This window comes from Pongo pygmaeus, chromosome 2 (assembly GCF_028885625.2).
Source record: "Pongo pygmaeus isolate AG05252 chromosome 2, NHGRI_mPonPyg2-v2.0_pri, whole genome shotgun sequence".
Classification (NCBI taxonomy): Eukaryota; Metazoa; Chordata; class Mammalia; order Primates; family Hominidae; genus Pongo; species Pongo pygmaeus.
The window spans coordinates 61,490,731-61,517,043 of record NC_085930.1 but is presented as its reverse complement, the minus strand read 5'-3'; the positions used below and the strand labels follow the sequence as shown (position 1 = coordinate 61,517,043).

The window sequence follows — 26,313 nt, the reverse complement described above, 5'->3', positions numbered from 1 at the left end:
TTATATTTAAGCTTCACTGTTAACTGAGGGAATACTAGTTTGTGCTAGGATTTTATGGCTGAAGTCTATCTAGACGCCTGTGCTAAACTGGGAATGTTATGTGCATTCACCAGACATGGAGAGCAAAAGAGAAGAGATGGCTGGACCTGCCATCTAGAGGTCTGCTGTCTGGTGGCCCAGATGACATAATCATGGCAAAGTACAGCAAAGGAGACAGCACTACCAGCAGAAATACTGAATGTTTTCAAAGGCAAGACTAAACAGCTGAACGTGCAATGCCTAAAAAGAAGTGTTCAGCATGTTAAAAATAACTGGTCAAAACATTTTACTAGTTATCAATCCCTTAACAAGCTTCAGAGAAGTTCCCAGAAAGCATGCTGGAAAATGTTAAATGACTGGAATGAGTAAGAGCAAGATTGATGGGTCAGGTACAGAGAGCAGCTAAGCATCAGGGGGGTGGTGCAGTAAGTTATCTTGGCAGGCCAATGAGACAGTTAGGATTCAGGAACAAGGCCCAAAGGCATAGATCCACCAAGGCTAGAGGCCTGAGCAGGCACATAAAAGCAGCCAGGTGAGGGAAATATCTAGTCTACCCTTACAGTCCTTCTCCAGAATACACCTCGTTCCCAGCCACCACACGGCTTGTCTCAAGTGGGCTTGCCATTCCTTCCACAGGGTCCCACCTTTCCCCCTAATGTAATGCCCTTTCTGCCCAGGAGCTTGCTCATCTGGAGGGGGCAGGTGAGGTCTAGGCAGTGTTGAGAGCCTGTCTTCCTGGATACCACTCCCTCAAACCCAAGAGCACCTGGGGGCCAGACACCTTTTTAAAAAGCATACTTGAATCATGACTACCTGGGTCTCTGCCTCTCATCCAAGTGGGGGTAGGGCAGGAGGAGGATAGGGCAGGTGGGAGGTGTGTGTTTGTGGGGGGTAGGGGAGACGGGGGATAAATTCTCCTTGAAGGTATTCTCTCCTTCATCCCCAAATTCCTAATCCCAGTAGTGCCTGTGGTGCAAGGGCTTGGTAAACAATAGTGCAGGGACAGTGGACACGCCCAGAGGCCAAGGAAGAGATGATAGAGAATGCCAGCCTGTCTTTGTTTAGATATACATTTTCGGGTCACTGCCTCTGTGAGAGTGCCTTCTTTTAGGCTCCCCTGAGGGCTGCAGATTCTTAGCACAAGACACTCTCTTATTCAAATGAAGACTTTGAGCCTCTTGCCCATTATGACACCTCATATGTACCACTAAGCAAGAAAAGGTAGGCTGACAATTCTGGCCAAGGAGAATTCTCTGAAGCAGCAACAACAATAAGTGCTACCTGGACTCTTACTTAAAACGTATAGACAGTACTTCCTCATGCTTGGTGACCTGTGATCCTTTGGTAATAAACAGTTGAAGAGAGTAAACAAAATCTAGAGAGATTATACAAGACATAAAGAATGCCTGGGCACTTCCCCCACCGCCCCCCCACCCCTATTTCCAGGTTTCAATAAATTCTGCTGACAGCCCTGCATCCTACTAGAGCCTACTATGGACAACAGAGGCATGCTGATGTGTGTCACAAGAAGGGGTGGCTAAGTATCAGAAGGTACAGTCACTTTTGCTGTTACTACTGGTCACAGCAGGCCTTTGTGCCATGAACACAGTGCTGTCCCTTAGAGCCAGCCCATGGAGCTTATGTGGCACTATTAAAGGTGACATCGCATGCTGCTTGTGAGGCTGGGAAAAGGGCACAGGGAGGAAGACAGCAAGCATCTCCACCCATGCGGGCATCAGCCTGGATGGATCATGAGGGAGAATGGTTCTGGCATGTGCAGTGTTTGTGCATTCAGCTAGAGCTCAAATGGCATTTTCTTCCTGAGAATTCAAGATTTACACAACTTGTCTAAGGCTCCATAGCTAGTCATGTGCAAGGTAGCAGGCCAGGTTCTATTTTGTCCCATTCAAAGATGCTTAAGGAACTTGAGATCACAGTCCCCATTGTAGGTAACCAGAAGGAAATGCTCCCAAATTCTCAGGAAGACTGCTAATTATACTGAACACTGGGGAAAGAAAGATGGCTAGTAATTGCCAAAACAAGACAATGGAAAGCCAACCTTCTGGTTTTAGGATCACAACCATGGGTTTTGTTTTTGAGATGGAGTCTCGCTCTGTCACCCAGGCTGGAGTGCAGTAGGGCGATCTTGACTCACTGCAACCTCTGCCTCCCAAGTTCAAGGGATTCTCCTGTTTCAGCCACCTGAGGAGCTGGGATTACAGGCACGTGGCACCGCACCCAACTGATTTTTGTATTTTTGGTAGAGATGGGATTTCACCATGTTGCCCAGGTTGGTCTCGAACTCCTGGCCTCAGCTAATTCAGCGCCTCGGCCTCCCAAAGTGCTGGGATTACAGCAAGCCACAGTGCCCGGCCACAACCATGGGTTTCAATCCCACCTCAGATACATTCAGCTGTGTGAACTGTTTTTTGTTTTTTGAGACAAGGTCTCTCCCTCCTTCCCAGACTGGAGTGCAGTGGAGCATGATCACTGTATCCTCGACCGCCGGGGCTCAAGAGATCCTCCCACCCTTGGCCTCTTGAACAGCTGGGACTATAGGCACACACCACCATGCCCAGCTTTTCTTCTTTGAAAAAATTTTTGGTAGAGATGAGGTCTCTCTACATTGCCCAGGCTGGTCTCAAACTCCTGGGTTCACGCACTCTTTCCCACCTTGGCCTCCCAAAGTGCTGGGATTACAGGGATGAGCTACCCCATGTGGCAGCTGTGTGAACTTAAATACCCCTCTGCTTCCATGTGAAAAATGAGAATCCTCCACAAATGAGATAATGCACAGAAAGCTCCCAGCATTCCATTTGACCCATGAAATATGGGTGGCTTTGTTATGAGGGCTTTTCTAACTTGAATGAAAAATATGCACTTAATCAACAAGTATTATTCCATCTTCCAAATCTCACTACTGTAATCTCTCACACTAACTTCAAGATTTTTGCTATATCCATGTCAGTGAAGACATGTGTCTAAATGTCCTTGTTATATTTCTAATACAAATTATGCATTCAGCTATATATTACCTAAAACTGCAGTGTGATTAGCATTGGTGTACTGCATCATATGTTAACAAACAGGGCAGTGGAGAGTCATATTTAGCATAAGACCCTTGTCATTTGAGGAAGATATGGAGACCTTTGTGAAGTCCTAATTGGCCAATACCAATTTTTACAAAGGGCAAAAAATGCCCTTTGTTAGAAGAAAAACAAAGCAGCACTGAAACATGGGCACTGGGTCACTAAGTGGCTCACTCCCATATACTAATTTGAATTCTTGCCTCCACTTTTATTGTTTTGCAGTGACCACAAAGGCACATGAGCCCTAAGAACATGGGTTACCACTCATGATCCTATTCACTTCATGCTAAAATATCCTATGCCCTAACAGCCTCTTTCTGGGCCCCACTTAAATCTGATCATGTGTTGCTATTTTTAATTCAGAAGCAGTAGTCACTGACCATGAGCTAGGGGGTAAACACACCAAATCCAGTTCAAACACTTGCTGAGTGCCATGAAGTGTCCATTACTGAGCTAGGTGCTGGGGATGACCACAGACAAAACCGCAAACACTTTCTTACTTCAAAAAGGGGCCATCTCAGTTCTCTATAAGCTGGTAAGTACAAGATTGTGTCCTGTAGCTTTGTAAGTGTTAAACTGGAAACCTCAGTGGCTATATTCAACTAGCTACTTCACAACTCCTTCCTGGACAAGGACATCTACACAATTCTGAAACCGCCTCCATAGAGTTGACAAAAATGGCCTGCTGGTTCTGGATAGAAATATAGTTACAACAAAGCATTAATCAGACCGCACTTTGGCCCCTTTCCTTGTTGCTACAAGTCCGATCTTTTGCATCCCCGCTGTTCCTAGAGATAGGATTTCTAACATCAGGGTCATAAGATTGTGTAAAAATTGATTTGTGTCCCCACTGTTCCTATAGACAGCATCTCTGACATTAGAATCATAAGGCTTTTATTCAAGGATCGCTTAAGATGTATAACAGACCCCATTTCTAGCAACCAGTTTAAGACCCCCATGGAGGAACATGATCAGCACGAGAATACAGCTTCTCTCCCTGTCCCATGACTTCACTCTGCACTCTTTGACCAATCAACAATCTCCACACTTCAGCCCACTGAAAACCCTTAGAAACCCCAGCCCCAAACTCCCTAGGGAAATAGATGTGCAGTTCTCTCCTATCTCCTCATGTGGTGGCCCTATGATTAAACCTCCTTCTCAGCTGGGCACGGTGGCACAACTGTAATCCCAACAATTTGGGAGACCAGGAGTTTTGAGACCAGCCTGGGCAACATAGCAAGACCCCGTCTTTACAAAAAATAAAAAATTAGCCAAGCGTGGTATCGTGCCTAGACCCAGCTACTCAGGAGGCTAAGGCAGGAGAATCTCCTGAACCTAGGAGTTCAAGGCTGCAGTGAACTATGATCTTGCCACTGTACTCCAGTCTGGGTAACAGAGCAAGATCCTGTCTCCAACACACCCCCCGACCTCAACACACACACAGCTCTTTCTCTGCTACAACCCAGTGTCTCAGCATTGCTGCATGCATCAGGTAATGGACCTCTTATGGTTACAATTCTATGTATTTAGAAACGGTGAGGCCAGCTGTAGAACAAAACCAAAGCACCTGAAACTCAGCCACAATGAATCTCTTTTTTTTTTTGAGACAGAGTCTTACTCTGTTACCCAGGCTGGAGTGCAGTGGCGTGATCTTGGCTCACTGCAACCTTTGCCTCCCAGGCTCAAGCGATTCTTCAGCCTCCTGAGTAGCTGAGATTACAGATGCCCACCACCACGTCTGGCAAATTTTTGTATTTTTAGTAGAGACAGGGTTTCACCATGTTGGCCAGGCTGGTCTCGAACTCCTGACCTCAGGTAATCTGCCCGCCTCAGCCTCCCAACGTGCTGGGATTATAGGCATGAGCCGCCGTGCCCAGCCCCACAATGAATCTTTAAAAGTCATTTTATTTCAGCTCTATATTAGTCGATATACTTGGTCCACAACACTGAAACATCACCTGGTTTCTGCCCAAACACTTTCAATAATGATTAACTTCCTCCTATACAGTGTTCCATCTTCAAACTATTCTGGCTGCAAAATCATGCAGTGAACTAGATTCTGTCTCTGCGTAGTTCTTCTCCCTGCCTTGTTCTGTGAGGCAGCAAAGTACCAATCTAATCCTTTTCCCATATGATATCCCTCATTATTTGGAGACACCCAGTCTCTCGATCACCAAAACTGCACATCTCTGGTTCTCTCAACTCTTCTGCGAGCAACATGGCTTCTAGATGCCTTAACTTCTTGGTTGCCTACCTCTGGCTGGATTAGGCTCCTTTTATTTCTTTAAATGTCTGTATCTTTGTACAAGTACTATCCATTACTAAAACAGGTTGATGCCTTAAGAATGTCACATATGAAGAAAAACAGGATGACTGAGCATTTTATAAACTTCCAAAACTCCAAAAACTTCCTCAGTTCTGAAGTTCTGAATAATACTCATCATAAGTATGATTAGCCTTTAGTGATTTTAACTGCCCAAGAAATATAACAACAGTTGGTTAGGCTTCACTATGAGGCCAATCCCTGATTAGTCTACACCACACATTCCTAACAGAGGTGATAACTAACATGATCTGCAGCCCTCTAGGAGCCACAATGTATGCACAGTATATCCATGGTATTAAAATTACACTGAAGCAGGGGAGACATTAGGAAAAAAAGGTCTAAAAAGGCTTGGGGGTAAAAGAGAGGTACAATAATGAAAAAAAATTGAGAAAACTAGTTTAAACCTGAACTGTCCAATATAACAGTTATTAGCCACCAGTGGCTATTTAAAGGAAATTGCATGATATCAAATACATTCTCTCAGCCATAGCTACTATATTGTACAGTTCTACTATACGGTGTTGGTCTAAACAATTCTGAGGCATTTTACTAGGATTAATATATACTCTTCAAACATCTCCAGACTCAATTTATAGCCCTTACTCGTTTCACTACTTGATATGTACACCATCTTCTTTCCCTCCTGACACACAATAAAAATACTGGCTCTTTGGCCAGGTGCAGTGGTTCATGCCTGTAATCCCAGCACTTTGGGAGGCTGAGGCGGGCAGATCACTTGAGGTCAGGAGTTCAAGACCAACCTGGCCAGCATGGTGAAACCGTCTCTACTAAAAATACAAAAATTAGCCAGGTGCACACCTGTAATCCCAGCTACTTGGGAGGATGAAGTGGGAGAATCGCTTGAACCCGGGAGGCAGAGGTTGCAATGAGCCAAGATCGCGCCACTGCACAGGAGACAGAGTGAGACTCCATCTCAAAAACTAAACAGAAATTGATCACACTGATTGACTGGAGCAGCTTTTATAGAGTCCTTGGCTGAGCAGGGTAAAGTTTTAAAACTTCAATGCAAATTTTTACAATTCTGTGTAACACCAAGTTTTCTCTGATTATGTGTGAAAATCTGCTAGTGATAGTTTAGTTTCATCAGATTGGAGACAGTCCTCTTGAGTTCTAAGGAGTTTTGTAAGGCAGTCACATGTGTTTTATTGTCAAGTATTATAAGAACCACAGAGGCTGGGTGCAGTGGCTCTTGCCTGTAATCCCAATACGTTGCAAGGACTGCTTGAACCCAGGAGTTTAAGAACAGCCTGGGCCACACAGGGAGACCCCATCTCTACAGAAAACAAAACAAAAGAAAACCTTAGCCAAGTGTGATGGCATGCGCCTGTAGTCCCAGCTACTTGGGAGGCTGAAGTGGGAAGATCACTTGAGCCCAGGACGTCAAGGCTGTAGCGAGCAGTGATCATACCACTGTACTCCAGAGGCTGGGTGACAGAGTGAGACCCTGTCTCAAAGAAAAAAAGAATCATACTGAGAAACAACAGAGTGCAGAGTTAATCTACGAAATGGGAGAATATATTTGCAAAACATGTATCTGATAAGGGCTTAATACCCTAAACATATAAGGAACTCAAGCAACTCAACTGCAAGAAAACAAATAATCTAGTTTTTAAAATGGGCAAAGGACCTAAAAAGACATTTCTCAGAAGAAAATAGACAAATGGCTAATAGGGGTGCGTGTGTGCGTGTGCGTGTGTGTGTGTGTGTAGCTCAACTAATCATCAGGGAAATGAAAACTAAAACCACACTGAGATACCACCTCACACTGTTAGAATGGCTACTATCAAAAAGACAAAGATTGGTGTTAGGATGTGGAGCAATGGAACTCTTGCACACTGTTGGTGGGAATGTAAATCAGTACAGCCATTATGGAAAACGGTATGGAGGCTGCTGAAAGTATTAAAAATAGAACTCCCATTTGATCCAATGATATAGCCAAAGGATATGGAATCAGTACGTGGAAGAGATCTGCACTCACATGTTCACTGCAGTATTATTCACAGTAACTGAAATATGGAATCAACTTAAGTATCCACCCATGGACAAATGGATCAAGAAAATGTAGTCGGTCAGGCACAGTGGCACACACCTGTAATCCCGCAACGTTGGGAGGCCAAGACGGAACGACTGCTTGAGCCCAAGAGTTCGAGACCAGCCTAAGCAACATGGTGAAACCCCATCTCTAAAAAAATTAATACAGTAGTTGGGTGTGGTATTGTGCACCTGTGGCCCCAACTACTTGGGAGGATGAGGCAGCTGGGCCCTAAGGGATCAGGATCACTTGAGCCTGGGAGACCCAGGCTGTAGTGAGCTGTGTTCGAACCATTGTACTCCAGCCTGGGCAACACAGTGAGACCCTGCCTGTAAAAAAACAAAAAAAAATGTGGCATATATGCACAGTGGAATACCAGTCAGCCTTTTAAAAGAAAGAAATTATGTCATTTGCCACGACGAGGATGAACCTGGAGAACATTACATTAAGTGAAATAAGCCTGGCACAGGAAAGACAAATAGAGCATAACCTTACTTATCTGTGGAATCTAAAGAAAACAAACTCATAGAAACTGAGAGTAAAACGGTAGTAACCAGAACCTGAGGGTAGGGTGACTGGGGAGACAATGGCCAAAGGACACAAAATTTCAGTTAACCAGGAGAAATAGGAGATCTGTTGTACATCATGGTGACTATGATTAATAACAGTGTACTGTATACTTGAAAATTGCTGAGACTAGATTTTAAACATTCACACCACAAAAAAAAAGGAAGTTAGGTAATGCAAATGTTAAATAACTTGATACAGCCATTCTACAATGTGTGTATATATATTTCAAAACATCATATTGTACACCACAAACATATACCATTTTTATTTATCAATTAAAAATTTTTACTTCTCAAGTTAAAAAAAAAAAAAATTCTAGTTAACAGGCATTTCACGGGGCTAGATTTATATTCCTCAACAATTTCCTTACGACCACTTCCAACAACATCCCAAAGTAAAACAAATTCAGTCAGGTAAAGGATAATCTGTCCCCACACTTGGAATTTTTTAATGCTCCAAAACAAGTGTAGTAAATAATGCAAATCATAACATTATGCCTGCTCAGGACAAATGGAGAAAACTTAAACTTAACCTCTACCACCATCCATGGGATACAAGCCCCAGAGTTCTCAAATTAGGAAGCCCAGAGAATGTGGTACGGCACTGCTACTAAGAAAGGAGAGAAGGGGAAGAGGCGAGGGATGTTACACCAGGTGAAAGGCAAATGTGTCCTCTTCTCTGCTAGTGGAGGAAGGGTGGAGACTAACGGAAGACAGACTGAACTAGAGTTGACCAAGACAATGGGGCTCAACAGAAGGCAAGGTGAATAGTCTCACTAAAAGCCAGGTGGCCTACCAGTTCCCATCTGAACACAAGCTGTGGCCAAAGACTACAAATGTCTAGGTTGCATTTCTACCTCTCCTCCCCAGTACTACTTCTATTCTCCAATCAAAGGACCCCAACCAGGGCTCTCCCTGCTCAGTGGCCCACTCCTCATACATTTAAGAAAAGGACATTAAGAAGGGATGTCGGCTGGGCGCAGTGGCTCATGCCTGTAATCCCAACACTTTGGGAGGCAAAGGTGGGTGGATCATCTGAGGTTGGGAGTTTGAGACCAACCTGGCCAACAATGGTGAAACCCCGTCTCTACTAAAAATACAAAAATTAGCCAGGTGTAGTGGCCCACACCTGTAATCCCAGTCATACAGGAGGCTGAAGCACAAGAATCACTTGAACCCAAGGCCAGGCGCAGTGGCTCAAGCCTGTAATCCCAGCACTTTGGGAGGCCTAGGCGGGCGGATCACAAGGTCAGGAGATCGAGACCATCCTGGCTAACACGGTGAAACCCTGTCTCTACTAAAAATACAAAAAATTAGCCAGGCGTGGTGGCAGGCGCCTGTGGTCCCAGCTACTCGGGAGGCTGAGGCAGGAGAATGGCATGAACCTGGAAGCGGAGCTTGCAGTGAGCCAAGACCACGCCACTGCACTCCAGCCTGGGCAACAGAGCGAGACTCCGTCTCAAAAAAACAATAAATAAATAAAAGAATCACTTGAACCCAGGAGACAGAGGTTGCAGTGAGCTGAGATTGCGCCATTGCCCTCCAGCCTGGGCAAGAGTGAAACTCTGTTTCCGGAAAAACAAAAAAAAACAACAAAGATCCAAGAGCCTTTCAGTTCAAAAGATGATCCAACTGACTGGAAGAGTGGTTGAAAGGTGAACTTTTTGCCACCCTCTCGCAACGACTCTCCACCCAACACCACACAGAGTTAAGATCAAAGGAATCAAAAACTTTGGCCATATAGCATTTATCTCTTGCTGACATTAGAAAGGGGGAAGGGGGAAGTCACTCCTAGGGGCGTCAGACTGCCAACTCTTACCTAACAGCCTAAGTTTCTGCAGGCTTTTAAACCCTTAATTGAGTCTTCCAAATCAGATACTAGGGACACAAGACAACCACCACAAGTCCAACAATTTGTGAAAGGGCACAAGTTCATTTTGTGGCTACCATCCTCAGAACAGATATCCAAAGTAGAACGTGCTTCTAAGTGCATCAGGCTTAAAATAAGTGTCATATCACCCAAGTACACTAACAGATTAGGCATAACATGTAACTATTAGGACATGTTAGGAATTTAATTCACAACCCCGTATTCCCATCAAAAACATTTTTAAGCAAGAGTTTTAAACATGTGTTATGGAAGAAAAAAAAAACGGAGACAACAGTATTATAAACTCTCACATTCTGTAAACAAATTTTAAATAAAAAAGACCATGGGATGTTTCCAATGGGAAACTGCAATATTCAGATTTATACTCTAAGCTTTGGAACACATCCTTCTGGGTTATATGATTCTAGCCTTTCACTGCCCTTCAGCAACTCTAAGTTGTGTAGAACTGATGGAAATGCAAATCACTCTTGTCTATGGATATGTAAATGAACTGTCTTGATAATCTTTCCCTGTGGAAAAGCCAGTTATGTTCATTTCGACATTACTGACATTACTACATGTATGTCTGCTCTTTGTTGTCCCCCTCTCCCTGAACTGGTTGTAACTGGTTGTCTTATGAGTTAAAATTTTTAACATGTGTTCATTTTATATTTAAAATGAGTCATGATCTTACCTTTCTTGAAAACTATCTTTTAACAATATCTCCACCTGAGTTTTGAGGGTGTTTCGATCATCTTCAGAAGGAAAATATAATATATTTAGAAGAGAATTTAAGGAGTGACAAGAGTCCTCATAGTCTACAAAATGGTTACACAAAGGTTGGTCAGAATGCAATGGCTTCCAGGGGTGAAGCCAAGGCATTCAGGTCTGCTCCTTATTCATATACAAAAACAACTCTGGTATAATAGACCAAAGAGACTCTCAGACGCTCTGGTTCAAATCAGGGCTCTGAAACTTTAAAAGTAATTGCGAAAACCACAATTACTTTTGCACCAACTTAATATTAGCTGTACAAGTAAAAGTTCAGTTATCTGGCCTCCTTCAAGCTTCTACTAAATCCCTAAATCTGTAAAAGGTGGATGGTTTAATTTTCTTGTGCTCCTGTGAAGATATGAGTACAAAGATTGTAAGATGCCAGAGACCAATGCCTGGTATGTTACCAATAAGTGGTATCTTATTACCATTCAGCATAATATCTCACCACCTCTTGAATTCCTGGAACCAATGCTGGTTACTGACAAAATGGAGTAAAACCCCTTATTAACCTGCTACAACATTCTCCAGCTCACAGTGCTATAGAATTCTTTCTTCTTTAGCCAGAGCAATTACAGAACCTATTTTAGCTTCCACTCTTGAAGATAAGCCCCCCAAACTGAGGAAATTTTCTACCAATTATAGAACTTAAAATTGTAGGCTGGGTGCAGTGGTTCATGCCTGTAATCCCAGCACTTTGGGAGGCTGAGGTGGCCGGATCACTTGAGGTCAGAAATTTGAGACCTGCCTGGCCAACATGATGAAAACCCCATCTCTACCAGAAATACAAAAATTAGCTGGGCGTGGTGGTGCACGCCTGTAGTGCCAGCTACTCAGGAGGCTAAGGTGGGAAAATCGCTTGAACCCAGAAAGTGGGGGCTACAGTGAGCTGAGATTGCACCACTGCACTCCAGCCTGGGTGACAGAGTGAGACCCTGACTCAAAACAAAAAACAAAAAACAAAAAAAAAAGTCACATTGCCTTTCTTAACATTTAAATATTAGGGGAAATAGCGGCAGAGCTTTCAGGCTACCCTAACAAGCAATCAGTTCCCAAATGCTTTATAGAAAAGAGTAGTATAACGATTTGCTTTATGTTAAAAAAAAAAATCATTTACACTTGGATTTTTTCAGGAAGAAAAAGATGGGAGATTTGCCTTCTTAATTACTATTTATTACGTTTTTGGATTTTTTCTTTATATATTCATTTGATAGCAGAAAGAACGAAACTATAAATCACAGAGACAATGCAGGAGATGGGGACTGCACACTGGATTACAGACCTGGCTCATGAGGGGCATTCACACATAAACTGACAGATGACTGAGCAACTGATGATCTACTTTTGTAACTGGCTTTCTTCCCCTCCCCCATGACTCTCCAGTGTATCCGGTGAGACAGGTTATAAACTTAAACGCCTTCTGGATACCTGAGATCCTAGCTTAGTTTAAAATCCAGTCCCATTTCAAAAGACTGTCAGATCTTGGGTTAGGCAAGGATTTCTTAGATATGTTAAACAAAAATGACAGGAGGCCACTGATTTGGACTGAGCTCCTGCACTAGGCCTCAAGAGACTAGATCAAACAAAACAGAGTCACTCGAGCTAAAGTTCCACGTCACCAAACGAAAAGTAAGTTGTGGGCTGGGTGTGGTGGCTCACACCAGTGCTGTAATCCCAGCACTTTGGGAGGCCAAGGTGGGCGGATCACAAGGTCAGGAGTTCAAAACCAGCCTGGTCAATGTGGTGAAAACCCATCTCTACTAAAAATACAAAAATTAGCTGGGCGTGGTGGCAGGCGCCTGTAGTCCCAGCTACTCAGGAGGCTGAGGCAGGAGAACAGCTTGAACCCAGAAGGCAAAGGTTGCAGTAAGCCAAGATCGCGCCACTGCACTCCAGCCTGGGTGATAGAGTGAGACTCCGTCTCAAAAAAAAAAAAGAAAAAAGGAAAAAAGAAAAGTAAGTTGTTTATCTGACCTTCTAAAAAATCAAGAGAGACAGAATACCCAAACAAGCCAGTTTTAGCAGGCATGATAAGGAACTACCCTCTGCTTTAATCATTACAAAAAAGTAACCTGATGTTAACCAATCAGTTATCTTTCAATTACTGTTTCATTGTTCCCACCTTACAAAGCCCATTCTTCTGCTACTGCCCATTGGGAGTTTTCATCCTATTTTGTAGAATGGAGGCTGCCCTCATTCGCGAATTGCAAATAAAAGCCAATTAAGATCTTTAAATGTGTTGTAATTTTGTCTTTTAACAGATATCACATCAAAAGCACAATCCCTAGAAGGATCGACAAATTGGACTTCATCAACACTAAGAGCTTCTGCTCTTCCAAAAACACTATTAATAGAATGGAAAGACACAGACTGAGAGAAAATATTTGGAAATCACATATCTGACAAAAAGACTTGTAATCAGAATATACAAAGAACTCTCAAACACAGTAAGAAAAAAGCCAACCCAATAAAATAAGTGGGCAAAAGATCTAACAGATACTTCACCAAAGAATAAGCAGGTTAAAACATGTCTGTTCAACATTGCTAATCTTTAGGGAAATACAAATTAAAAACATAATGAGACACCATCACATACCTATTAGAAAGGCTAAAAATTTTTTAAATGACCATGCTGTGTTGGCAAGGATATGGAGCAGATGGAACTCCCGTACACTGCTGGTAAGAATGTGAAATGGAAAAACCATTTTAAAAGTTAGATATATACTTCGGGGTGATGAAAATGTTCTGGGCCAGGTGTGGTGGCTCATGCCTGTAATCCCAGCACTCTGGGAAGCTGAGACAGGCAAATCACTTCAGCCCAGAGTTTGAAGAAATCCTGGGCAACATGGCAAGACTCTGTCTCTACAAAAAAAATACAAAAATCAGCTGGGTATGGTGGTGTACACCTGTAGTCCCAGCTCCATGAGAGTGAGACCCTGTTTCCTTAAAAAAAAAAAAAAAGAAAGAAAGAAAGAAAAAAGGAAAGGAAAAGAAAAGAGAAAAGAAAAGGTTCTGTAATTAGATGGTGATGGTTGTATAACCTTGTGAATATTTGAACTGCACACTTTAGGCTGGGCGCAGTGTCTCACGCCTGTAATCCCAGTACTTTGGGAAGCTAAGGTGGAAAGGCTGAAGCTGGGAGTTTGAGAGCAGCCTAGACAACAAAGTGAGACATTGTCTCTACCAAAAAAAAAAAAAATTAGCCAGGTGTGGTGGCGTGTGCCCTTAGTTCCAGCTACTCGTGGGGCTGAGGTGGAAGGATCACCTGAGCCTGGGAGGATGAAGGTGCAGTGAGCTGTGATCACACTATTACACTCCAGCCTGGGCAACAGAATGAGACTCTGTCTCCAAAAACAAAACACGCACACTTTATATAGGCGAATTTTATGATGTATTAAGTATTTCAACATTTTAAACAAAGTTAAAGCAAACGCCTACCATATGCCCCAACCATTCCCCTCCGAAACAGCTACCTACCCAAGGGAAATGAAAACACAGATCTAGACAGAGATTTGTGCACCAGTGTTCACAGCAGCTTTTGTTGTAACAGCAAGAAACGCAAATCAACCCAAATGTCCATCAACAGAAAAGCTAATCACAAACTGTGATATAGCTATACAATGAAATACCACTGAGCTACAAAAAGGAATGAACTATAGGTACATACAGCACAAATAAAATCATAATGTTGAATGAGGCCAGATACTCCCCCCCCAAATAAATACACAGTATACTTAAAGTATATATACAGATCCCATTTATACAAAATACCAGAAAATGCAAACTAGAAAGCAGATCAGTGGTTACCTGGAGAGGGGGAAGGAAGGGCGAATTACAAAGAAATACTGGGATACTTCAGGGTAATGGATTTGTTCATTCTCTTGACTATGGTGATGGTTTCACACAATACATACCATCTGTGAATGGTATGTATTCATAATACATATGTCAAAACTCAAAGTGTATAGTTTCAACATGTATGGCAATTATATTCCAATGAAGCTGTTCTTTTAAAAAAAAAAAAAAAAAGTTATAGTCAGAGGCCAGGAGGCTGCAGATATCTGAGGGGATGACATGGAAGAAGCAGCCACTCTGCATTGCCTCATTTCTCACTGCATTCACGATTGCTGAATCTGGATTCCAGCTTCAGCTTTTCTTAATTCTCTGCTGCAAACATCTGCCTTGTGTTGTGTTAGCACCTAAAGTCACATTAGACAGAAACTTTCCGCTCACCCCATCTGTCCTTCCCAAGAGGAACACTTACTCTTGTTCTCATATCCAAAACCACTTCCTATGTCCCTTTACCCCAACCATCACATCTGGTTTAGCCCCAGCCATACAAATCTTTCCCTAACCTCTTTATATTTCCACAATCCTAGCTGCATCATTACTTCTTGACTCCTGATTTATTTCCTTACCCCAGGCTCCCTTCACTCTACTCCAGCCTGCTTTGCTACACACAGGAGCAGCTACTGAAAGCCAAAGCTCCTTGGGATAATTCCTCACACACTCCAAGAGCTTGGCTCCACATCCCTTCCGAGGGTCCCACAGCCCAGGTCTGTGTGTTTGCTTGCTACAGCTGACTTCCTCCTCTATCTTAAACCTGCCTTGCCACACTTTCCCAACCCCCAGATCCTGGAAGGGGCATCCCTTTTGTATTCTGTGACTCAAACCCAGCAACTCCTCAGGAGACTAGTTGCAAACACCTGACTGAAGGGACAATTCAGAGCAGAGGCTGAGCCACTCGGATTTTAAGTCAAATTGAATGCCAATGCGCAGCAGGGTGAGGCAGCATCAGGCACTAGATATGAAGGCTGCAGCGAGATGGTATCAGGGCAAATCAGACCCCAGTGATGGTCAAAAGAAAGAAGAATCCACTTCATACCAACTAGGACCACTAGAATAAAAAAAAAAAAACAGACAACGAGTTTTGACGAGCATGTGGAGAAAGTAGAACTCTTCTACACCGCTGGTGGGAATGTAAAGTGGTGCAGCCATTTTGGAAAACAGTCTGGCAGTTCCTCAAAGAGTTAAACATATGACCCAGGCCAAGCACGATGGCTCATGCCTGTTAATCCCAGCACTTTAGGAGACTGAGGTGGGTGGATTGTTTGAGTCCAGGAGTTCAAAACCAGCCTGGGTAACATGGTGAAACGCCATCTCTATAAAAAATAAAGAAAAAAAAAACAAACACACATGACCATTCCTATGGGATCTGCTCTGCCATCTCTACAAAAAATAAAGAAATAAACCAACCAACCAAAATGTATGACCATTCCTATGGGATCTGCTCTGCCACTGTAGACAGTGATCTTTGGTTCAGGAGCTGCTTTCTCTTCCCCCAAGAAAATCATGGTTGACTTTTGATTTTTATTTTCAAACCTTCTTGGTAGTTGATTTTAAAATCATGATCCCAGAAAAGAACTCTACAATAAATTTAGTCCAATTTTATGCCTTCTGCCCTAGTGAAAGACCTGTCTTCTGTTTCCCATGACAGTGGTTACTCAGGCCTTCTTGGGTGTCCTAATTTATTGTTGAATAACTGTTATTTACTTGGTTTCACTGTTTGAAACTTACTGGTTAAACAACTGGTTCAGATTCTGTCCTCTGGAGAGATGCAATTTTGCAAACATACTGATTTTATATATTGAGGGTGCCATGTTTGAGTCTCTGCATTCAGTGGAGCATATCAGAGTTCATGTTAATTTTTACACTGGTATACATCTAAGTAGAGGGGCTGCTCTGGTCTGAATGTTAATGTCCCTGCAAAATTTGTATGTTGGAGCCTAAGGCCCAAGATGACAGTATTAAGACGTGGGGCCTGGCTGGGCGTGGTGGCTCATGCCTGTAATCACAGCACTTTGGGAGGCTGAGGCGGGTGGATCACTTGAGGTCAGGAGTTCAAGACCAGCCTGGCCAACATGGTGAAACTCCGTCTCTACTAAAAATACAAAAATTAGCCCAAAGTGGTGGCACGCACCTGTAATCCCAGCTACTCGGGAGGCTGAGGTAGGAGAATCACTTGAACCTGGGAGGCGGAGGTTGCAGTGAGCCGAGATTGCGCCCTCGTACTCCAACCTGGGCGACAAGAGAGAAACTCCATCTCAGGGAAAAAAAAAAAAAAAAGTAGGGATAGAGCCTTTGAGGGGAGTGAGTAAGTCAGGAAGGGCAGGGACTCTGTGAATGGGACTAGGGCCCTTAGGAAAGTGGCTGCAGGGAGCCACCTCGTCCCTTCCACCATGTGAGGACATATAAAAGACACCATCCAGAAGTGTGACCCTCACTAGACAGTGAATCTATTGGAGCCCTGATACTGGACTTCCTCAGCCTCCAAACTGTGGGCAATAAACTTCTGTTGTTTACAAATTATCCAGTCTAAGATATCTTGTGACAATAGCCCAAAGGAACTAAGACAAAGAGGTTAACTGAAGATTTAAGGGATTTCTTCAGTTTAGGAGGTGTTTAATTGTATTACTTGAGTTGAATTAGCAAGAGTAATGGTAACTTGATTTAGTAAGAGTATGGGTAAGTGTGAGAAGCAGGGATAGTGAGGAAGGACAGGAAGGTCACTCGACTTAAACACAGTATCGCTAGCAGAGGAGAGGTAGAAAAGGCGAGGGTACTGGACAGGCACTGATTTTGGAACAGTGAGAAAGTTGTGAGTAGCAGAGACATTCTTCGCCGAGAGTCGAGAGTCGTCGGGGTTTCCTGCTTCAACAGTGCTTGGACAGAACCCGGCGTTCGTCCCCTACCCTGGCCGGCCGCCAGTAGCCAGCCCTCTGTCCCCTCTTTACCGCACCCTGGGACCGCCCCAAGGCCCCCGCCGCCGCTCCAGCGCCGCGCAGCCACCGCCGCCGCCTCTCCTTAGTCGCCGCCATGACGACCGCATCCACCTCGCAGGTGCACCAGAAGTACCACCAGGACTCAGAGGCCGCCATCAATGGCCAGATTAACCTGGAGCTCTACGCCTCCTACCTCTACCTGTCCATGTCTTACAACTTTGACCACGATGATGTGGCTTTGAGGAACTTTGCCACATACTTTCTTCACCAATCTCATGAGGAGAGGGAACATGCCGAGAAACTGATGAAGCTGCAAAACCATCGAGGTGGCCGAATCTTCCTTCAGGATATCAAGAAACCAGTCTGTTATGACTGGGAGAGCGGGCTGAATGCGATGGAGTGTGCATTACATTTGGAAAAAAATGTGTATCAGTCACTATTGGAACTGCACAAACTGGCCGCTGACAAAAATGACCCCCATTTGTGTGACTTCATTGAGACACATTACCTGAATAAGCAGGTGAAAGCCATCAAAGAATTGGGTGACCACGTGACCAACTTGCGCAAGATGGGAGCACCTGAATCTGGCTTGGCAGAATATCTCTTTAACAAGTACACCCTGGGAGACAGTGATAATGAAAACTAAGCCCCAGGCTAATTTCCCCATAGCCGTGGGGTGACTTCCCTGGTCACTAAGGCAGTGCATGCATGTTGGGGTTTCCTTTACCTTTTCTATAAGTTGTGCCAAAACATCCACTTAAGTTCTTTGATTTGTACCATTCCTTCAAATAAAGAAATTTGGTACCCAAAAAAAAAAAAAAAAAAAAAAAAAGAAAGTAAGTTGTGGGTAGCAAAGCTATTACAGGACAGAAATGTGGTATGTGGTCGAGGCTGTCACTGCACTACTCATCACTCATACTGAGGTGACTGGGAGAAGCCAGGGAAGGACAGACAGGAGTCACAGGGAGCTCATTTCCAGCCCCGCTAAATGGGAGGGAGAAGGCTGCCATCTCTGTGGGACAGCTCGCGGCTTCTCATCTGTCCTCCCTTTTGACCTCTGTAGTCCTGCCGGGCCCAGATTATTTTGCTCACTTGTTGCTTGCTCTCCTGAGATAATCTGATGAACAAAATAATTTCATTAAAGATGAGTGAATACTTCTAACAATAACTCCTCACTCTGAAAATACACAGGTAGAGGAAAACAATGTATCCTGTCTTTTAAGTAGGAACTGTATTAGCTGAAAAGCAGGGGCGGGGGGGGGAATCTAACAGGTGAATGCCAGTAGAAGGAATGTATTTAAAATGATTGAAATAAAAAATAATTTTGCAATCTTTAATGAAGGGATTCAGGTAAAGATCATCAGTGATACCATAGGTGAAAGGTGGGTGGCAAACTAAAAGATCCACATGGCACCAAAGTATTACCCCACAGAGCACTTCCTAATCACACAGGAATGGGGGTAGAGGAAGGAAAAGTATCTTTACAATGCAGTGATATGGCTGTGACTACCTTAATACCATGATTAAACTTACTGTCTCTAATAGTGGAACAATCAGACATTAAGAGGTTCCTAATAAAGTATTCTTGTCAAAAATTTATAAACTAGGATGGGCGTGGTGGCTCACACCTGTAATCCCAGCACTTTGGGAGGCTGAGACAGGCGCATCACAAAATCAGGAGATCAAGACCATCCTGGCTAACATGGTGAAACCCCGTCTCTACTAAAAATACAAAAAAAAATTAGCCGGGCGTGGTGGCAGGCGCCTGTAGTCCCAGCTACTCGGGAGGCTGAGGCAGCAGAATGGCGTGAACCTGGGAGGTGGAGCTTGCAGTGAGCCGAGATCGTGCCACTGCACTCCAGCCTGGGCGACAGAGTGAGACTCCGTCTCAAAAAAAAAAAAAAAAAAAATATATATATATATATATATATGAAAGCTAAATGTACTCAAGCCTTTAGACCCAACTTCCACTTCACAAGAAAGAGTGGGGATAGAGAAATACATTAAACATCAAAAGATGCACCCAGACAAACCTAGAATGTGGAACACTCTGTTAGGACAACTGGCTTGATCTTTCCAAAACTAAAGATAATGACAGAAAAAGGAAAGGAGGGACCACATTCTAGATTAAAGGACTTGAGAGCATTTACAGGTGAAGTATCATGAGGTCTAATTTACTTTGTAGTAGCTCAACTGAAAGAACAGATAAAGCAAATACAGAAAATGTTAACTGTTGAAAGTAGGTAGGAGAGTGTACTTTTACACTGAGTCTCTTTGCTTTGTATATGTCTGACATTTTTTCATAATAAACTGCGACAGCTATTCCACATTAGAAGAGGAGTGGCTTTCTGAACAGGACAGTTGGGGCAGAAGCTCTCATTGGATCCTAATCTAGCTAAACAGATTCTGCTTCTAATCTCCACCCTCAGGCTCTCCCACTGGAGTGGGGTCCAGGTAACTTCAACAATGAGAAATGCTCCAAACCAAACCTTCCAAAGTACTTCAGGTTTCTCTGACCAGTAACTCTCACCCCATCTCACTCCCCACTCCCAGTAGGCACTCAATACTCATTGAGATTTAAGTAATCCTTCAGGTCTTCATATAATCACTTCCATTTTGGGGGTCATGGTGGGAAGTAGGGGGGTGATAAGACTTGAGGAGGTTAAGAAAAACTGTGACGGGGAGGAATTTTATTATAAAGAATAAATAACAGTTTGCTTGGTTAACTGTGTTGGGAGAAGAGAGCTTAAAAGGGAATGGAACATTTAGTAAACATTCCTTCCAATTCCTTGGGAAGAGTTAGCAGGAACCCTTAAAGTTTCCACTTTTCTTTTCCCTTGTCCCTCCTCCTTAGCCTTTTTCATCTTTAATCTTCACACAGGAAAGTCTATCTGTAGCCTAGAACAAACTGACCCATAGTTCAACACTGCCAGCACAATTTCCCCTCTGGGTTTTCAAATTTATTAGCGTAAAGTTATAAAAAGTATTCCTATATAAAGTACTGTGGTAAAATATTATAACAATTACCATTTTCACCATTTTTAAGTGTATATTTCAGTGGCATTAAGTACCATGAAGTTTATTTTTGTTTTACAATAGATTTAAAATCCCACTTTAAGATGACTGGCAAAACATGCAAACACGGTACCAGGTCCAGGGAGAGGAAATGTAAAGGCTCCACACCTTCTGCACAGTTAAGTGCACCATAGACATCTTGATAGGGCTGGTGCCACAGTTTGGCAGGCATAAATATAAATGAAAACATTAAATGCTCGGTTGCTTTTCAGTAATGCCTAAAGTAGTCTTATTCACATCCCTATTTCAATATGTTAATTAAGTTGTATACAATCACACTCTGTCCCTGTAATTTAACTAAAATTCCAATTTTCAAAACAGGATTTATGGGTTGACAGCTGCTGCTCTAGAGGAGAGGTGCCTTTTTCCAGAGGGCAAATCTGTGGCAGAGAACTCAGTCCTGAAGATCTAAATAAAGGACCGTTAACTCAGAGGTCATGCCAATCTGGACACAGACCTTGGTACATAAGGCCTGTTCAGAGGCTGGTGATCTTAACACAGATTCATTTCCCAAGTACCTGCACCAGCCCAACTGCTAGAGATGCAGAGATGACCAAGATAGTCTCCCTACCTCAAGCTTGGTTTAAGGAGACCCTGGAGAAGCAGACAGGAAAATGGCAATATATGTGTGATGTCACAGGAATAGTCAAGACTTCTTCCTCCGAGTGGGATGGGGGGGTATAGAGGACTTTGACTATGGTTTGCCATATTTTAAGTTTTAAAACAATGACTATGTATGACTTCCTAATCAAAAGAAACTCTCAACACAAAATAAGGGGCTGGAGGTGATCAGGAATCTAACCCATTATATGACGGCTTTAAGAACGCTTCCCAAAGAGGATACCTAGATGTTGAATCCTCAACCAGGTACAGAGATTATCTTCGAAGAATAAAGGCCAGAATTTTAACATGGGGAGGAGGCAACAGGCTAAGAAACCCCAAGAACAGCCGTGCTTACTTTTTATACACTTACGCCAAGGATTTGGGGGCCGGAAAAATCTGACCTCTTGGTACTCTTGTTTCTACTTAGCTTTAGAAACAAATTCGTGCATCTGTACAATTTCCATCCTTATCTGTAAGAAACGCTTCCTCTCCATCTCTTAGGGTTGTAGGGAGGATTCCACAGGCAAATGGGAGATGAAGCTTTTTAAGGGATAAAACACTTTATATAGGTCTATACCTTAACTGAAGTCGCTATGGGACCAGCAGTGGAAATGACATGATTTTACCTAGGTCCCCCTACAAAGAGGATTAGACCAGAAAAGATTTCAAGGTCTACACTAGTTTCATATGTTTATAACTCAGTTTAAGCTAGAGGCTGAGTGCTTTTCTGAAGCTCTTGCTAGCCAAAAACCTATCCGCCTTACACTTCCAGGCTTTGCCTTTGTTATGGTTGCTAGATGAATTTCCTTGCTTCCACACAAAGGCTTGACAATCAACACACGGTTAGGTGACAGCATTAACCTTACTGCTCATCCCAGTATATCTAAGGGGTACTCACAAACCAGCTATTAGCACTCTACATTGTAGGAAGTGTTTCTGAAACAGAGATATGGGAAGGATCAATATAAGAATCCTCCAAGATAAAACCTATCTCTGGGAAAAAGTGACTCTATTATTGCTGGAGTATTTGGGCTCTCCAGAGATAAACAGAACCAAGAGATTACACATAAGGACAGTTATTACAAGGAATTGGCTCACAGGATTATGTAGGCTGAGAAGTCCCATGACCTGCAGTCGGGAGGTCTGAGAATCGGGAGAGCTGACAGAGTTAAGCTCTAGTCAGAGCCTGGAGTCCAGAGGGCAAAGAACACCTATGTCCCATCTCAAGCACAGTCAGGCGAAGAAAGAACACTTTCCTGCTCAGCCTCCTTCCCTATTCAGCCTCCCATGGATGAGGCTCACCCACGCTGGGGAGGGCAGTCACCTTCACTCAGTCCACCAAATCTCATCCAGAAACATCCTCACAGGCACACCCAGAATAATGTTTAGCCAAATATCTGGGCACCTGAGGACCAGTTAAATTGACTCATAAGTCATCATTGAGGCTGGGCACAGTGGTTCATGCCTGTAATCCCAGCACTTTGGGAGGCCAAGGCAGGCAGATCACCTGAGGTCGGGAGTTAAAGACCAGTCTGACCAACATGGAGAAACCCCATCTCTACTAAAAATACAAAATTAGCCGGGCATGGTGGTGCATGCCTGTAATTCCAGCTACTTGGGAGGCTGAGACAGGAGAAATAGCTTGAACCCAGGAGGCGGAGGTTGCGGTGAGCCAAGATTGCGTCACTGCACTCCAGCCTGGGTAACAAGAGCAAAACTCCGTCTCAGAAAAAAAAAAGTCACCATCATACACGAGCAGATATGAAAACCTAACAGAGCTTACTTGAGGTTCAGGTACCACGGGGTGTTGTAATGCCCAAGCAAAAGCTGAGATCTTCAGGCTGAGGAGGAAGTGTTAAAGAACACAATGTCAAAGGTTTCGCAACACTTTGCTTCTATTTCAAAAGCTACATTCCTGCAAAGGAGGTGTAAAGGGACTAAAACTTAAAACCAATTCTCCAACTGGGCCCACAAGATCTTGGCAGAATAGACGTCCACCTGCCTCACAAGATCACCCAGTGCACAGCCTCCCTCAGACAACTTTTACGTAGTCATGGCTAGAAACTGATCCGAGATGGCAATGCACAGCAACTGGGATAATCTGGGAAAGGAACTAACATAAACCTTCCTTACCTACCACATTAAGCTCCTGTGGCTTTTCCACTGCTAACACTGAATTCCTGCCACATTATGAGGAGCTAATACACAGTTTACTTAATTTTATTCCTCTTAGGTTAACACATTTGCCTCAGAATGTAAGTTCTGTTTCCCTGTAGCTACTCAACAATCTCAATGTAACTATGAAACCATATTTCATGGCCAGAGACCTATCAGCTTATGGCACATTTGGATTTCTTTGGAAAAAGAATTTGAACAGAACATATTGATCTTAATTTACTCATTTGTAAAACACAGGAGCTGTAGGTTGAAGATCACTGAACTTAAAAACAAGCTGTAGTTTGTTTACTACTCAACCAAAGCCTGAGTAGCATTAGAACCGTAAGTCCCCTTAAAACTCTGAGCCAGGGATTTTGTTTCTTTGTGGCAACAGAAACATTTCAAATGAACTCATATGTTAAATCTTAAGCAAAAAACAGATAAAACACAGCTATTCGTGGGATGGCGAAGAGCAATCCAATGCTACCAAAGGATCATGTTCAGGGAACCCTCAAGAGTTCTATCCACAACCAGAACATCATTGATTTACTCCAAACCCTTTTATCTGATAAATGAGAAAACTAATGCTCAGGACAGAAGCATGCTTGCCCAAGAGTAAAAATCCCTACAGATTTTTTGTTGTTGTTTTAAAGTCATTCATTCTTGATGAATGTCACTACAAACAAGCAGAATTAAAAAACCAAACGCAGGAGGCCGGGCCGATGGCTCACGCCTGTAATTCCCAGCACTTTGGGAGGCCGAGGCGGGTGAATCACGAGGTCAGGAGACCGAGACCATCCTGGCTAACACAGTGAAACACCGTCTCTACTAAAAATACAAAAAAAAAAAAAATTAGCTGGGCGTGGTGGTGGGCGCCTGTAGTCCAAGCTACTCGGGAGGCTGAGGCAGGAGAATGGCGTGAACCCGGGAGGCAGAGCTTGCAGCAAGCCGAGATAGCACCACTGCACTCCAGCCTGCGCGACAGATCGAGACTCTGTCTCAAAAAAAAAAAAAACACTGGGGTGGTGGCTCACACCTGTAACCCCAGCGATTTGACAGGCTAGGGCAGGAAGATCATTTGAGGCCGGGAATTCAAATCCAGCCTAAGTAATATAGTGAGACGCTGCCTCTACAAAAAAATTTAAAAATTAACCAGGTGTGGTGGCTCACACCTGTAATCCCAGTGATTTGCAAAGCCAAGGACAGAAGACTGCTCGAGCCCAGAACTTTGAAGTTAGACTGAGCTACAATCGCACCACTGTACTCCAGCCTGGGTGACAGAGCAAGACCCTGACTCTAAAAATAAAAAAAATAAAATAGGCTGGGCACAGTGGCTCACAAGTGTAATTCCAGCACTTTGGGAGGCTGAGGCGGGAAGACTGCTTAAGCCCAGGAGTTGGAGACCAGCCTGGGCAACACAGCAAGACCTTACCTCTGTTTTCTTAAAAATATTATTCTTAGGCCAGGCACAGTGGCTCATGCCTATAATCCCAGTACTCTGGGAGGCTGAGACAGGTGGATCACTTGAGGTCAGGAGTTCAAGACCAGCCTGGCCAGCATGGTAAAACCCCATCTCTACTAAAAATACAAAAATTAGCTGGGCGCCACGTGGCGGTGGGCACCTGTAGTCCCAGTTACTCAGGAGAATGAGGCAGGAGAAATTGCTTGTAACCCAGGAGGCAGAGGCTGCAGTGAGCTGAGATCATGCCTGGGCAACACAGTGAGACTTGGTCTCAAAAAAAAATTGTTTTTAAAATAAATAAAAATATTTTATTTTAAAAATAAAATATAAAACATTCATCTCATGCCTCTGCCTCTCCTGTACTTCTAGCTTTGCTTTCAAACTGCTAAGCACACCTGGCCTCAAAATATCACACTTGTTCCCTCTCCTGCACTGTCAGTGGCTCAAATGCCATCTTTCCCTGACCATCCTAAATAAAATGGCACACTTTCACTTCACCCTGTGTTACTGTTCTCCATAGCACTTACCTCATATTCATGTTCTATCAAGTATGGCTGGGGGAGAAGAAAATGGAGAATAACTGCTTAATTTGCATAGTCTCTGGTTGGCACGAGGAAAGGTTCTGGAAACAGGTGGTGGTGATGGATGTACAAGAGTGGGACTGGGCCAGGTGTGGTGGCTCACACCTGCAATCCCAGCACTTTGGGAGGTGGAGGTGAGCGGATCACCTGAGGCCAGGGATTCAAGCCCAGCCTGGGCAATATGGCAAAACCCCGTCTCTACTAAAAAATACAAAAACGAGCCGGGCGTGGTGGTGCACACCCGTAAACCCAGCTACTTGGGAAGCTGAAGCAGGAGAATCGCTTGAACCCACGAGGTAGAGTTTACAGTGAGCTGAGATCATGCCACTGCACTCCAGCGTGGGTGACAGAGCGCAACTCTGTCTCAAAAAAAAAAAAAAGATAGCGAATACTAAGGTGAAAAACCCAACAGTCCAAATATGAACCTTGGCCATTACCACACTGTTTTCATTGGTGTAGCTTTGCAGTACATTTTGAAATCAGGAAGTGTGAGACCTCCAACTTGGTTGTGTGTTTTCAAGATTATTTTGGCTACTGGGGATCCCATGATTTTCTGTATCCATGTTAGGATGGATTTTTCTATTTTCTGCAAAACCATCAGTGAGATTTTAGTAAGAACTGCATTGAATTTCTTACTTTGGGGAGTACTGTGATCCTAACAATAGTAAGTTTTTAAATCCATGAACATGAGTTACCTTTCCATTTATTAAAGTCTTTAATTTCTTTTTGCAATGTTTTGTAGCTTTCTATACACGTCTTTCCCCTACCTAATTTACTATTTTATTCTTTTCCATGATATTGTAAATATAACTGCTTTCTTAATTTCCTTTTCAGAGTGTTCATTGTTAATGTTATAGAAACAGAACTTTTGTTGATTCTGTATCCTGCAATTTTGCTGAATGAGTTTATCAGATCCAAAAGGGTTTTATGTGT

At 43.4% G+C, this 26,313-nt stretch overlaps 2 protein-coding genes across 2 annotated transcripts in view; one reads left to right on the top strand and one right to left on the bottom strand.

Moving 5' to 3' along the window:
• The window catches only part of RAB7A (RAB7A, member RAS oncogene family), an 88,137-nt gene that overhangs the window by 30,029 nt on the left and 31,795 nt on the right, over nucleotides 1-26,313 (bottom strand). The window lies entirely within an intron of this gene.
• LOC129032865 (ferritin heavy chain-like) lies at nucleotides 5,805-18,338 on the top strand. Its single transcript, XM_063662615.1, has one exon. The coding sequence runs from the start codon at nucleotides 17,597-17,599 to the stop codon at nucleotides 18,146-18,148; it is 552 nt and encodes a 183-aa protein (XP_063518685.1). The 5' UTR covers nucleotides 5,805-17,596; the 3' UTR covers nucleotides 18,149-18,338.